The 13,842-nt window shown below is 46.9% G+C and overlaps 1 protein-coding gene across 1 annotated transcript in view; it reads left to right on the top strand.

Moving 5' to 3' along the window:
- grk1a (G protein-coupled receptor kinase 1 a) overlaps nt 1–12,701 on the top strand; it is a 55,876-nt gene extending 43,175 nt beyond the window's left edge. Inside the window, exons 6-7 of the mRNA XM_086006117.1 lie at nt 8,605–8,806; nt 10,722–12,701. Of these exons, the coding sequence (XP_085862243.1) occupies nt 8,605–8,806; nt 10,722–11,017 (498 nt within the window). The 3' untranslated portion in view covers nt 11,018–12,701. The remainder of the gene's footprint in view (nt 1–8,604; nt 8,807–10,721) is intronic.
- Nucleotides 12,702–13,842: the final 1,141 nt, after the last annotated feature.

A 13,842-nucleotide genomic window follows, 5' to 3' on the forward strand; every position in this document is an offset into this window, starting at 1 on the left:
CAACTACTGTTTGGGGGCCTATAAACAACTCCCACCAATGTTTTCTGCCCCTTGCTGTTTCTTAGCTCCACCCAAACTAATTCTACTTCTTGATTTTTGGAGCTAAGATCCTTTCTCTCTACTGTCTTCATCCCATCCTTTATTATCAGGGCTATCCCTCCTCCTTTTCCATTTTGCCTATCCCTTCTAAAAGTTAGGTATCCTGGAATATTTATTTCCCAACCTTGGCCACTTTGCAACCACGTCTCCATTATGGCTATTAGATCAAACCTGTTAATTTCTATCTGCGCTATTAATTCATCTACAGTATTTTGTTGCGAATGCTTCACGCATTCAGATATAATGGGGGAGAAAATCAGTATCGCCCCATTTGGGGCGCAATTATCGGCCGGGCGCAAAGATTAGCGCCTGGCGCTAATTATCGCCTCCGACTGCAAACTTGGCTTTTATTGCCCCTGGAGGTGATTGGAGCGCTAAATCAGGCGCTACACACCTGTCTTAAGGTACAAAGGCTGAGGAGCGAGGCACTACCTCAGAGCGCTGGCGAAGCTCATGTGATGTCAGTCAGCAATGGAACACAGACACAATGGCCAGTTCTTAAAGGGGAGGTTCGATCTTGCTCTCCATCCACATCCTGCTCATTGCAGCCTTGAATCTGGGCCTGGAGAGACCTGTACATCAAATCTGTTGGAAAGAACAATGGAGAGGCCCAGGGAAAGAGCTCAGAGTGCAGCCCCCACAGTCTCTTCTAAATCGATGCAAGGAAGATCAAATCAGAAAGAACCTGCAAAGTGCTGCTCAGTACCCAAAACTCCTTCACACAGCGTTGAATCTCTCCAGAAGTCTCTCTCTCTCTCTCTCAGAATGCGTGGTGCAAAAATTTCACCAACAAAAAAAGGCAGGAAGCGGTCGCCTTTAAATAGCGCTCCCCCAGTCCCATCCCGACTGCAAAACGCTCCCCTCAACCTGTCGTTGCTAGCGGCAGGCGGTAAGGCAGGGGGCGCCATTCAATATCCAGTCCGGGGCACTACCTGGGCATTGCACGCTCGACTGACGTCACAATCTGCTGGCGCAGGAGATCGTGGCGGTAGTGTTTAGCGCCGCCGCAAAATGTCCAGTTAATTTCGTGAGCGGCACAAAGATCGCGCGCCCGGGCGCAAGTTGCTTTGTGCCCTATTAGCGCCCTCTTAAGGCGCTAACGGGAGGAGCAAACCAACTGAATTTTTCCCCCAGTGCCTTTAGCTTTGACTTATTTCCATTTTTCCTTAATGTCACCTTAGTCACTGATGCCTTATTACCTTTGTTACTCTAGAAACATAGAAAAATAGGAGCAGGAGTCGGCCATTCATTCCTTCGAGCCTGCTCCGCCATTCAATATGATCATGGCTGATCCTCTATCTCAATATTATATTCCTGCTCTCTCCCCATACCCCTTGATGCCTTTTGTGTCTAGAAATCTATCTATCTCCTTCTTAAATATATTCAGTGACTTGGCCTCCACAGCCTTCTGTGGTAGAGAATTCCACAGTTTCACCACCCTCTGAGTGAAGACATTTCTCCTCATCTCAGTCCTAAATGTCCTACCCCGTATCCTGAGACTGACCCATCGTTCTAGACCCCCCAGCCAGGGGAAACATCCTACCTGCATCCAGTCTATCTAGCCCTATCAGAAGTTTATACGTTTCAATGAGACCCCCTCTCATTCTTCTAAACTCTAGTGAATTCAGGCCTAGTCGACCCAATCTCTCCTCATACGACAGTCCTGCCATCCCAGGAATCAGTCTGGTGAACCTTTGCTGCACTCCCTCTATGGCAAGTATATCCTTTCTTAGGTAAGGAGACCAAAACTGCACACAGTACTCCAGGTGTGGTCTCACCAAGACCCTGTACAACTGTAGTAAGACATCCTTGCTCCTGTACTCAAATCCTCATGCAATGAAGGCCAACATACCATTTGCCTTCCTAATTGCTTGCTGTACCTGCATGTTTGCTTTTAGTGACTGGTGTACAAGGACACCCAGGTCCCTCTGTACATCAACATTTCCCAATCTAGCACTATTTAAATAATACTCTACCTTTCTGTTTTTCCAACTGAAGTGGATAACTTCACATTTATCCACGTTATACTACATCTGCCATGTATTTGGCCACTCACTCAACTTGAAGCCTCTTTGCATCCTCCTCACAACTCACAATCCCACCTAGTTTCATGTCGTCAGCAAACTTGGAAATATTACATTTGCTTCCCTCATCCAAATCATTGATATATATTGTGAATAGCTGGGGCCCAAGCACTGATACTTGCGGTACCCCACTAGTCACCGCCTGCCACCCCGAAAAAGACCCATTTATTCCTACTCTCTGTTTCCTGTCGGTTAACCAATTTTCAATCCATGCCAGTATATTACCCCCAATCCCATGTGCTTTAATTTACACTAACCTCTTATGTGGGAGTTTATCAAAGGCCTTCTGAAAATCCAAATACACCACATCCACTGGTTCTCCCTTATCTATTCTACCAGTTACATCCTCAAAAAACTCCAGTAAGTTTGTCAAACATGAGTTCCCTTTCATAAATCCATGTTGACTTAGTCTAATCTCGTTGATATTTTCTAAGTGTCCTGTTATCACATCCTTTATAATAGACTCTAGCATTTTTCCTAATACTGATGTTAGGCTAACCGGTCTGTAGTTCCCTGTTTTCTCTCTCCCTCCTTTTTTAAATAGTGGGGTTATATTTGCCACCCTCCAATCTGCAGGAACTGTTCCATAATCTATAAAATTTTGGACGATGACAACCAATGCATCCACTATTTCCATGGCTACCTCTTTTATTACTCTGGGGTGCTGATTATCAGGCCCTGGGGATTTGTCAGCTTTCAGTCCCATTAATTTCTCCAGCACTATTTTTTTTACTGATACTAATTTCCTTTCATTCCTCCTTCTCACTAGACCCTTGGTTCCCTTGCATTTCTGGGAAGTTATTTGTGTCCTCTTCCGTGAAGACAGAACCAAAGTATTTGTTTAATTGCTCAGCCATTTCCTTGTTCCCCATTATAAATTTTCCCGTTTCTGACTTTAAGGGACCTAAATTTGTCTTCACTAATCATTTTCTTTTTACATACTTGTAGAAGCTTTTACAATCTGCTTTTATGTTCCTTGCAGGTTTACTCTCATGCTCTATTTTTCCCCTCTTAATCAATCGCTTGGTCCATTTTTGCTGAATTCTAAACTGCTCCCAATCCTCAGGCTTGCTACTTTTTCTGGCAACTTTATATGACTCCTCTTTGGATCTAATACTATCCTTAATTGCTTTTGTTAGCCATGGTTGGGCCGCTATTCCTTTTATGTTTTTGTGCCAGAAAGGAACTGTTGTAATTCATGCATTATGGCGGAGCTGCAGCTGTTAGTAAGCCAACCACTTGTGAACCCGACACAATTAGCTGGCGTGTTCCAGGGGAGACGTGCAGCACGTGGGAAATGTGGTAAACTCTGAAAGGCCTCTCAAAATGGAATTATAGAGGTACTTAAGTGGTAGTTAAGTACCTTAAGGGCCTATCCCGCCACTTGGAGGCGGGAACGAAAGGGAGTCTGCAAGCCCGCATTTGGGAAAGTTGCGCAGAGGCGGTTTGAAAGCGGGATCAGAGCCCGCCGCCATTTTTTGCAACTTTCCCAGCTGACCTGCCTTCACACCCGCCTCCGCAGGCCTGGCAAAATCCAGCCCACAGAGCCAAAGAGTCATAGAATCATAACAGCACAGAAGGAGGCCATTTGGCCCATCGAGTCCGTGCCGGCTCTCTGTGGAGCAATCCAGTCAGTCCCATTCCCCCGCTCTATCCTGTAGTCCTGTAAGTTTATTTCCCTCAAGTGCCTATCCAGTCTCCCCTTGAAACATTCAGTGTCTCCGCTTCCACCACTTCCATCAACAGTGAGTTCCAGGCCCTCACCACTCGCTGTGTAAAAAAGTTTTTCCTCACGTCCCCCCTGTATCTCTTGCCCAAAACCTTAAATCTGTGTTCCCTAGTCCTTGTACCATCAACTAGTGGGAACAGCCTTTCCCCGTCTAGCCTGTCCAAACCCGTCATAATCTTGTACACCTCAATCAAATCACCCCTCAACCTCCTTTGCTCTAATGAAAACAAATCCAGCTTCTCCAACCTGCCCTTATAGCTAAGATCCCCTATCCCCAGAACCATTCTGGTAAATCTCCCCTGCACCCTCTCAAGGGCCTTCACATCCTTCCTAAAGTGTGGTGACAAGAACTGGACGCAATACTCCAGTTGTGGCCTAACTAGCGCTTTATAAAGGTTCAGCATAACTTCTCTACTTTTGTACTCAATACCTCTATTTATGAAGCCCAAGACCCCATATGCTTTGTTAACCACTCTCTCAATATGTCCCGCCACCTTCAGGGACCTATGCACATTAACTCCCAGGTCCCTCTGTCCCTGCACACTCTTTAAAACTGTGCCATTAAGTGTATATTGCCTCTCCCTGTTCCTTCTGCCAAAATATATCACCTCACACTTCTCTGTATTAAATTCCATCTGCCACTTGTCTGCTCATTCTGCTGGCCTTTCTATGTCCTGTTGCAGTCGATTGGTACCATCCTCACTGTTTGCCACACCCCCAAGTTTGGTGTCATAGGCAAATTTAGAAATTCTACTCTGTATTCCAATATCCAGGTCATTTATATATATCAAAAAAATCAGTGGCCCCAGCACTGACCCTTGGGGAACACCACTGTCTACCATCCTCCAGTCTGAAAAACAGCCATTTACCACAACTCGCTGTTTTCTGTCCTTAAGCCAATTCCTTATCCAAGCTGCCAGTGACCCACCTATTCCATGAGCCTCAATTTTGTTAACCAGCCTTCTATGTGGTACTTTGTCAAACACCTTCCGAAAATCTATGTAGACAACATCCATTGCATTCCCTTCATCAATCCTCCCTGTTACTTCATCAAAAAATTCAATTAGATTAGTCAAACACGATCTGCCTTTTACAAATCCATGTTGGCTCTCCTTAATTAGCTTAAACCTCTTTAAGTGCCTGTTAATTTTTTCCTTGATTATTGTTTCTAAAACTTTACCCACCACTGATGTTAAACTGACCAGCCTGTAGTTACTAGGATTGTTCTTACACCCTTTCTTGAACAATGGTGCCACATTTTCCACTTTCCAATCCTCAGGCACCTCCCCCACATCTAGGGAAGATTGGAAAATTATGGCAAGCCCTTCCGCTATCTCCTCCCCCAATTCCCTTAGCAACCTGGGATGCAAGCCATCTGGACCAGGCGACTTGTCCACTCTAAGCATACCCAGCCTTTCTAGTACATCCTGTCTATCAATTTTCACCCCTTCCATTGCTTCTACCTTTTCCACTTCTACCGATATTTTGTCAGCATCCACCTCCTTAGTATACAAAGTACTCATTGAGTATTCTAACCTTGCCCTGCGCCTCTAAGCATATATCATCTTCTTTGTCTCAAATAGGCCCCACCCCGCCTCTTACTACCCGCTTACTGTTCCCATGCCGGTAGAAGATTTTTGGGTTCCCTATTATTTTAATTGCCATTCTACTCTCATGTTCTCTCTTTGCCAATCTTATTTTCATTTTCACATCCCCTCTCAACTTATTGTATTTGGTCTGGTTCTCCCTTGAAGAATTCACCTGACATGCATCATACACCCTCTTTTTGTTTCATCATCTTCTCTATCTCCCTCGTCATCCAAGGAGCCCTTGCTTTGGTTCCCTTACCCTTCCCTCTTGTTGGAATGTACCTAGCCTGTACTTGGAACATCTCCTCCTTAAAGATCACCCATTGTTCCATTACAGTTTTTCCCGTCGGTCTTTGGCTCCATTTTATCCTGGCTAGATCCTTTCGCATCCCATTGAAGTTAGCCCTATTCCAGTTTAGAAGTTCCACTCTAGATTGTTCCTTGCTCCTCTCCATTGCTAATCTAAATCTTATGATATGATGATCACTCGTGCCCAAGTGTTCTCCCACAGACACTTGGTCGACCTGGCCCACCTCATTCCTCAGCACCAGATCCAGCAATTCCTACTTCCAAGTTGGGCCAAGAACATACTGGTCAAGGAAATTCTCCTGAACATGTTTCAGAAATTCCTTCCCCTCCTTTCCCTTTACCCCAGCATTATCCCAATCGATATTTGGGTAATTAAAGTTCCCTAATATCACCACTCTATAGCTCTTGCATAGCTCTGTGATTTCCCTGCAGATTTGCTCCTCTACCTCCCTCTCACTATTTGGAGGCCTATAGAATACCCCCAATAGTGTGATCATACCCTTTTTGCTCCTCAACTCTAACCAAATGGATTCTGTCCTTGTCCCCTCAAGAACATCCTCCCTTTCCAACACTACAATGTCTTCCTTAATCAGCACTGCCACCCCACCTCCCTTTTTTCCTTCCCTATCTTTTCTGAACAGCTTGTACCCATTGAATATTAAGTGCCCAGTACTTGCCGTTTTTAAGCCACGTTTCCGTTATTGCCACAACACCATATTGCCACACGGATAATTGTGATTGTAGCTCACTAACCTTATTCACCACACTTTGTGCATTTATGTACATGCATTCTAAACACATTTTTGAATTTTTCATAGTCGTTCTTAGTCTGCTCCTATCTAATGTGGTACTACTACCGCCTCCAGCACTACCTTCCCCTCCAGTACCATCCAACACACTCGCTCTTCCATGCACTCCATTCCTCCCCTCCACTCCTACATGCTGCTGCCCATCCCCCTGCCAAGCTAGTTTAAACCCTCCCCAACAGCACTAGTGAGAATATTGGTCCCGGCTCTGTTGGGGTGTAGCACGTCCGGCTTGTACAGGTCTCACCTTCCCCAGAAACGGTCCCAATGCCCCTGGAATCTAAAGCCCTCCCTCCTGCACCATCCTGTTTCTGTACTCACTAGCACGTGGCACCGGGAGTAATCCAGAGATTACTATCTTTGAGGTCCTGCTTTTTAATCTCTTTCCTAGCTCCCTATAGTCTGCCTGCAGGACCTCATCCCTCTTTCTGCCTATGTCGTTGATACCGATATGGACAACGACCTCTCGCTGTTTACCCTCCCCCCTCAGAGTGTCCTGCAGCCGCTCAGTGACATCCTTGACCCTGGCATCAGGGAGGCAACATACCATCCTGGAGTCACGTCTGCATCCACAGAAATGTCTATCTGTCCCCCTAACCAATGAATCACCTACCACTATTGCTCTTCCACTCTTCTTCCCCCCCCCCCATGCAGCTGAGCCACCTGTGGTGCCGTGGCCTTGGCTCTGGCTGTTCTCCCCAAAGGAGCCATCACTCCCACCAGTTTCCAGAACTGTGAACCGGTTAGCGAGCGAGATGCACTCTGGGAATTCCTGCACTACCTGCCTGGTCCTCCTTCTCTGTCTGGCGATCACCCATTCCCTCTCTGCCTGCACATTCTGAGCCTACGGGGTGACCACTTCTAGAAACGTGCTTTCCAAGTATTTCTCAGCCTCGCGGATGCACTGTCGTGACTCCAGCTGCCACTCAAGCTCCGAAACCCGGAGCTCGAGTTGCTGCAGTTGGCGACACTTCCTGCACACGTGGTCGTCCAGGCCGCAAGAAGCGTCCGGGATATCGCACGTGGCCCAGGATGTGCCAATCACGGGACTGAGCTGCCCTGCCATGCCCCTATTTACCAGACTATGGAGGTAATTTAGCAGAAATAAACTTAACAAGAAACATTCAACAGCTACCCACCAATCAGCACCTCCGTCTATTGATAGGCTATGAACTACTGAGCAGAAATATACTGAAAACAGAACAAAAAAAACTTACCACAAATACTCAGTCTATTCAAATACTCACCCTATTCAAATACTCACCCTATTCAAATACTCGTTCTATTCAAATACTCACCCTATTCAAATACTCAGTCTATTCAAATACTCACCCTATTCAAATACTCACCCGATACTCACCTCTCAGCTCCCTTGTGCCAGCGACACCTTTGAGTTCTGATGTCACTCCTTCGATGTGTCGCTTGCCGACTGTCTCCCTCGCAGGTAGTCCGCTCACTCAGACTCCCAGGTCTCTGCTCCGCGCTGCCTTTATCTCCGGTCTCTGACTCCGTTCCTCCCGCAGGTCCGCTCGCTCAGACTCCCAGGTCTCTGCTCCATGCTGCCTTTATCCCCAGTCTCTGACTCCGTTCCTCCCGCAGGTAGCCTGCTCACTCAGAATAAATAAGGAGAAACTGTTTCCAGTGGCAGACAGTCAGTAACCAGCGGACACAGATTTAAGGTGATTGGCAAAAGAACCAGGGGCGACCTGGGAAACATTTTTTTACGCAGCGAGTTGTGATCTGGAACGCGCTGCCTGAAAGAGTGGTGGCAGCTGGTTCAATAGTAACTTTCAAAAGGGAATTGGATAAATACTTGAAGGGAAAAAAATGTCAGGTCTATGGGGAAAGAGCAAAGGGATGGGATTAATTGGAAAGCTCGAACAAAGAGTTGGCAATGGCCTCTTTCTGTGCTGTAGGATTCCACGATTATCTTGGCTTTTTGTTTGGAGCATTACCGTTCTAACCATCTGCATGTTGCCTGTCGCCAGGTTGAGAACAAAGAGGTGAAGCGACGGATTCTGAACGACCCGGTGACATACTGTGAAAAGTTTGGCGAAACGAGCAAGTTGTTTTGTGAGGCTTTGCTGGAGAAAGATCCCAACAAACGCCTCGGATTCAGGAACGAATGTTGTGATGAAATAAAGGCCCATCCCTTTTTCAAGAGTATTAACTGGAGAAAGCTTGAAGCTGGTAAAGTATAAAAATTCTGCTTTTTTTAATGAGCAAATTTATGAGCAACTGGATTACATTTTTGTAAGAGCCTAATATAGAACTTCCTCTAATAATATTCCAAAATAATGTTCTGTCCAATGTATCTCTCGGGGAGAATTTATCCCGTAAATGTCGGAATATTTCAAATTCTGCCCCTACATCGACACCACTCCTTGTTTGAGTTAACTAAGGCGAGACGCACTAAGGCTCAGATTAGTTCATTATTAAGAACCCAAGCATCGAAGACCCACAGTTCAGGACAGAACCAAGGTAGAACAGAGATGACGGTAATGTGTGCATGAGTGTGAGATGACACCGAGGGTGAGTTTAAAAGGAAGGGCTAAGGGAGGGTTTGGATGTTCTAGCAAGGAATGAATTGATGTAAGAAGCACTGTGTGTGTCTGTGTGACAGGACAGCCCAGGTGTGATTCTGTGAGAACCACTATGACTATGTCAGGCTTTCCCAAATTTGGCACAAGTAGCCAGATGTTGGTGAGGAGGACTTTGCAGGGTTGACTGGGCAGCGGGTGCATTTGTCGTGTCTGAATCCGAGGCTGAGCGGGTCCATCCGGTTTTATTCTTATTTATAGCAGTTTGATACAACTGAATGGCTTGCTGGACTATTTCACAGGGAAGTTAAGCATCAATCACTTTGGGTGAGTCTTCAGTCACATATGGGCCAGACCAGGTAAGGATGGCCATTTTCCATCCCTAAAGGACATTAGTGTTTTTACGACAACCTGAATGCTTCATGGTCACCATTACTGATACCTTTGTAATTCTTTGTAATGGACTTTCTTTGTAATGGACTTTCTTTGTAATGGGGTTTCTCTGTAATCAGGTTTCTTTGTAATACAGTTTCTTTGTAATTGGGTTTCTTTGTAATGGGGTTTGTTTTTAATGGGTTTTCTTTGTAATGGGTTTACTTTGTAATGGGGATTCTTTGTTAATGGGGTTTCTTTGTAATGGGTTTCTTTGTAATGAAGGTTCTTTACAGTAATGGCCCAGAATTGCACTCGGAGCTGCACAGGACTGCCAGTCCCTCGGAGCTGCACAGGACTGCCAGTCCCTCAGAGCTGCACAGGACTGCCACTCCCTCAGAGCTGCACAGGACTGCCACTCCCTCGGAGCTGCACAGGACTGCCAGTCCCTCGGAGCTGCACAGGACTGCCACTCCCTCGGAGCTGCACAGGACTGCCAGTCCCTCGGAGCTGCACAGGACTGCCACTCCCTCGGAGCTGCACAGGACTGCCACTCCCTCGGAGCTGCACAGGACTGCCAGTCCCTCGGAGCTGCACAGGACTGCCACTCCCTCGGAGCTGCACAGGACTGCCACTCCCTCGGAGCTGCACAGGACTGCCAGTCCCTCGGAGCTGCACAGGACTGCCAGTCCCTCGGAGCTGCACAGGACTGCCAGTCCCTCGGAGCTGCACAGGACTGCCACTCCCTCGGAGCTGCACAGGACTGCCAGTCCCTCAGAGCTGCACAGGACTGCCAGTCCCTCAGAGCTGCACAAGACTGCCAGTCCCTCGGAGCTGCACAGGACTGCCACTCCCTCAGAGCTGCACAGGACTGCCAGTCCCTCGGAGCTGCACAGGACTGCCAGTCCCTCGGAGCTGCACAAGACTGCCAGTCCCTCGGAGCTGCACAGGACTGCCAGTCCCTCGGCGCTGCACAGGACTGCCAGTCCCTCGGAGCTGCACAGGACTGCCACTCCCTCGGAGCTGCACAGGACTGCCACTCCCTCGGAGCTGCACAGGACTGCCAGTCCCTCGGAGCTGCACAGGACTGTCAGTCTAAGTACCTTCAAAAGGAAGTGTAGGATACTTCAAACAGAAAGTGATGGGAGGTATTAATGTTGATCACTGTTGACTTTGTGTCTGGTCCCTTTCAGGTATACTTCCGCCTCCTTTTACTCCAGACTCTAAAAAAGTGTATGCAAAGGACATTCAAGATGTAGGCGCCTTCTCAACTGTGAAAGGCATTAACCTTGAAGATACAGACCAGGAGTTTTTTGACGAATTTGCATCTGGAAACATCTCCATCCCATGGCAAGAAGAGATGATTGAGACTGGTGTCTTTGAGGAGCTCAATGTGTGGGGGCCCAGAGGTGGATTACCAGATGATTTAAGGAGAGAATCGATTCCGGATGCCCCTCCTTCCAAATCAGGAGTGTGTTCCATCGCTTAAAGGAGCAAATAAATTGTTTAAGGTTCTACTTTTTAAGGAATAGCATGGCGAAGACGTACAAATTGAAGCATAAGGGGTAATTTCAAAATCTACGTATACTGTTAAAAATCCCGTGTCTGTAATACTGTAGTGAGCCTCAAATATCGCTTGTGACACTGCAAAACTATCAGATCCCAGTATCAGTTCATGCTAACTACAGGACACGTGGAATGATTGGAAAAATGATGCAACCCAATATTCGCAACCACAATGGCTGTCAATTCCCTCATCCATTAATCCTCCATCTCAGGTACTTTACTCACACTGCTCACTCCCTGCTTCCTGTCCACTCCCTTACCCCAGCCTAGGCCCACCCTGACTCCTCCAGCTTCACACCCTCTATTCTGCTAGTTTTAGGAGTGGGTTTCCCTTACCAGCACTCTCTGTGGCCCTGGCATCCTTTCCCTCAATTGGAGACACGGCAGACCAGGAGTGTGAGTCCAGCCCAGTTTCCTGCGGGGACTGACTGATCAGTTGACTTCCAACTGCTAAAGTGGAGAAGCAACAGGGTCAGGAATCAGCAAATCAGAGCATCAGATGTCCTGACACTGACTGAGGCTGTGAGAGAGTGTATGAGAGGCAAAGAAAGAAAGAGACTGAGAGACATAGAAAGACTGTGAGAGACATAGAGAAAAAGAGTGAGAGTCATAGAAAGAAAGAGTGTGAGAGACAGAGAGGAAGGAAGAGTGAAAGACAAGCATAAAGACCCAGAATTTCATGATTGGTTGCTGTAACTTTGGCAGAGGATTGGCAGAAACCCTGATTATGCAGTTTCCACAGAAGTTATGATGGCCAATCAGGTGAACTGTTGAGGAAAGTTGTGGTGAGAGGGATTTGAAGAACTGAAAAGATGGTTACAGGGCGAGCGACAAATTCTATTTATGTCTGTGAGCAAAGCCGCGAGAGATCTTCCGATTAGGCACTCTGCAGCCTTCCGGTCTCAATATCGAGTTCAACAATTTCAGATCATAACCTCGGCCCCTATTTCATTTTTACTTATATTTTTCCACTCCTTTCCTCCCCCCCCCCCGCCTTTCCTTTTGTTTCTCTCTCACACCTGGCAGCTATCTTTTGCCCTGCCAGTACCCTTTACACCTAATCCCAGCCTATTACCATCTCGTCTAGCTTCTAATCTCTTTTACTTCTTTTGGTTCTTTTATTCTTTTGTCCGATCGCAGCCCTGCCTTCGATCTAGTTCCTTTTCTCTCCAGTTTTGAAGAAGGGTCAAACCCGAAACGTCAACTCAAATTTCTCTCCACGGATGTTGCCTGACCTGCTGAGTTTTTCCAGCATTTTCTGTTGTTATTTTAGAGATCAGCTGGTGCAGGTTCAAGAGGAATGTGTCTTTTTGGAAGTTCTAGTAATTGTAATTGAATGAAAATTATTACCCGTCAACCACTGCATTGACAATCAGTAACCTGCCAATCCATCATAGCTCTCAATATATCAGAGTAAAGTTTCACCTTCAGACTCCCGATACAGACAGCCGCATTCCGGGAGTGGTTATTGGGAACACGGGCGGGTGTGATGCTCTGAGCCCAGAGAGGGAGATGAGACTTTACTAAACTATGTTCTTAAAACTCTATCAAATCAAAAATATTTTAAATCTTAAAACACTGAGGACCTGAAAATCCTTGCAGCGGGGGTGGGCGGGGTTGGGGGTGAATAGGGGGGTGGGGGGCAAGGATAAATGCATCTTGGTGTAAGCACCAAGATGTGCCCGCCTGGGACCTCCAGCACTGCCCCTTCATTACCATGGTGTAAGATTTGGATCATAGGTCACATACAGATTACCCAGAGGGTCTTAGGAGTTGTAAGGCTTTTTATTAAAGAGCTACAGTTTTAAAGCATAATCAGATACTACATATGGTTTTAGCTGAGTATAATAGACATATAACTCATGACAGTAGAAAGCGATCTCCGACTCCCAAATCAGAACACCACGACAGGACGGACAGTTGGTTAGATGCCCGATGAGACAGCGTGGAGGTTTCAGGTCAGCGGGTCTCTGCAGCCAGTAACAGCAGTCACTTCTGTTGATTTATCCCCCGAGCTGTTGGAGGTGTTAGGCGTGGGCCAGCATTGATTCCCACCTCGAAGAAGCCTTCGCCCCTCGCTGTCTGAATCCCTCTCTCGGTCGTCTATATTTATAGTTATTTCGGTGGGCTGGTGATTATCTGGTGTCAATCATCTATAATCCAATTGTGGTGCAAGAAGGCATTTCTCACTGTCCCTTTCTGCATGGCTGACGAGGCCTTTCTTTCTGAGGAATGTTTTGTTATGTTTCTTTAAGGACATTTTATGACTTCACTGCTCCATTTTGTCTAGCTATGGTATCATCACCCTATGTTGTCTTGCATTTTACGATCCTCTTATCACTTCCATTTGTCTTTCGGTGTTTGTTATTTGACCTTGCTGGCACTTCAGCCATTTGTTCCTGGCTGCATTTCAATCTCTGTTCTAAGAATCAAAACCTCATCTATGCATCTAATAGCTATTTCTTACAATGGCAATGCCAGGCACCCACTTGCTACATAGGGTGGAAAACCTGGAGGCGGTGCCGAGCTCTCTCTGGGAACTTTCAGCTCACCTCCCCTCCGGACCCCACTTTGTGAGGGGGCCACTTTGAAATTTGTTTCCTCAGGGGTCGAGGCCACAATCGCAGCCTGGACTCTCCCCCCTGCCACCCCGATAGGCCCCACTGCCACAAACAGGCACTGGAAGTGGGTGCAGCTATTCAACCCTGAAGGGTGCCACCGCTGACCCTACACCAGGACCCTGTGACG

Source organism: Somniosus microcephalus, chromosome 14, assembly GCF_052327205.1.
Source record: "Somniosus microcephalus isolate GS21.2 chromosome 14, FLI_Smic_1.0, whole genome shotgun sequence".
NCBI lineage: Eukaryota > Metazoa > Chordata > Chondrichthyes > Squaliformes > Somniosidae > Somniosus > Somniosus microcephalus.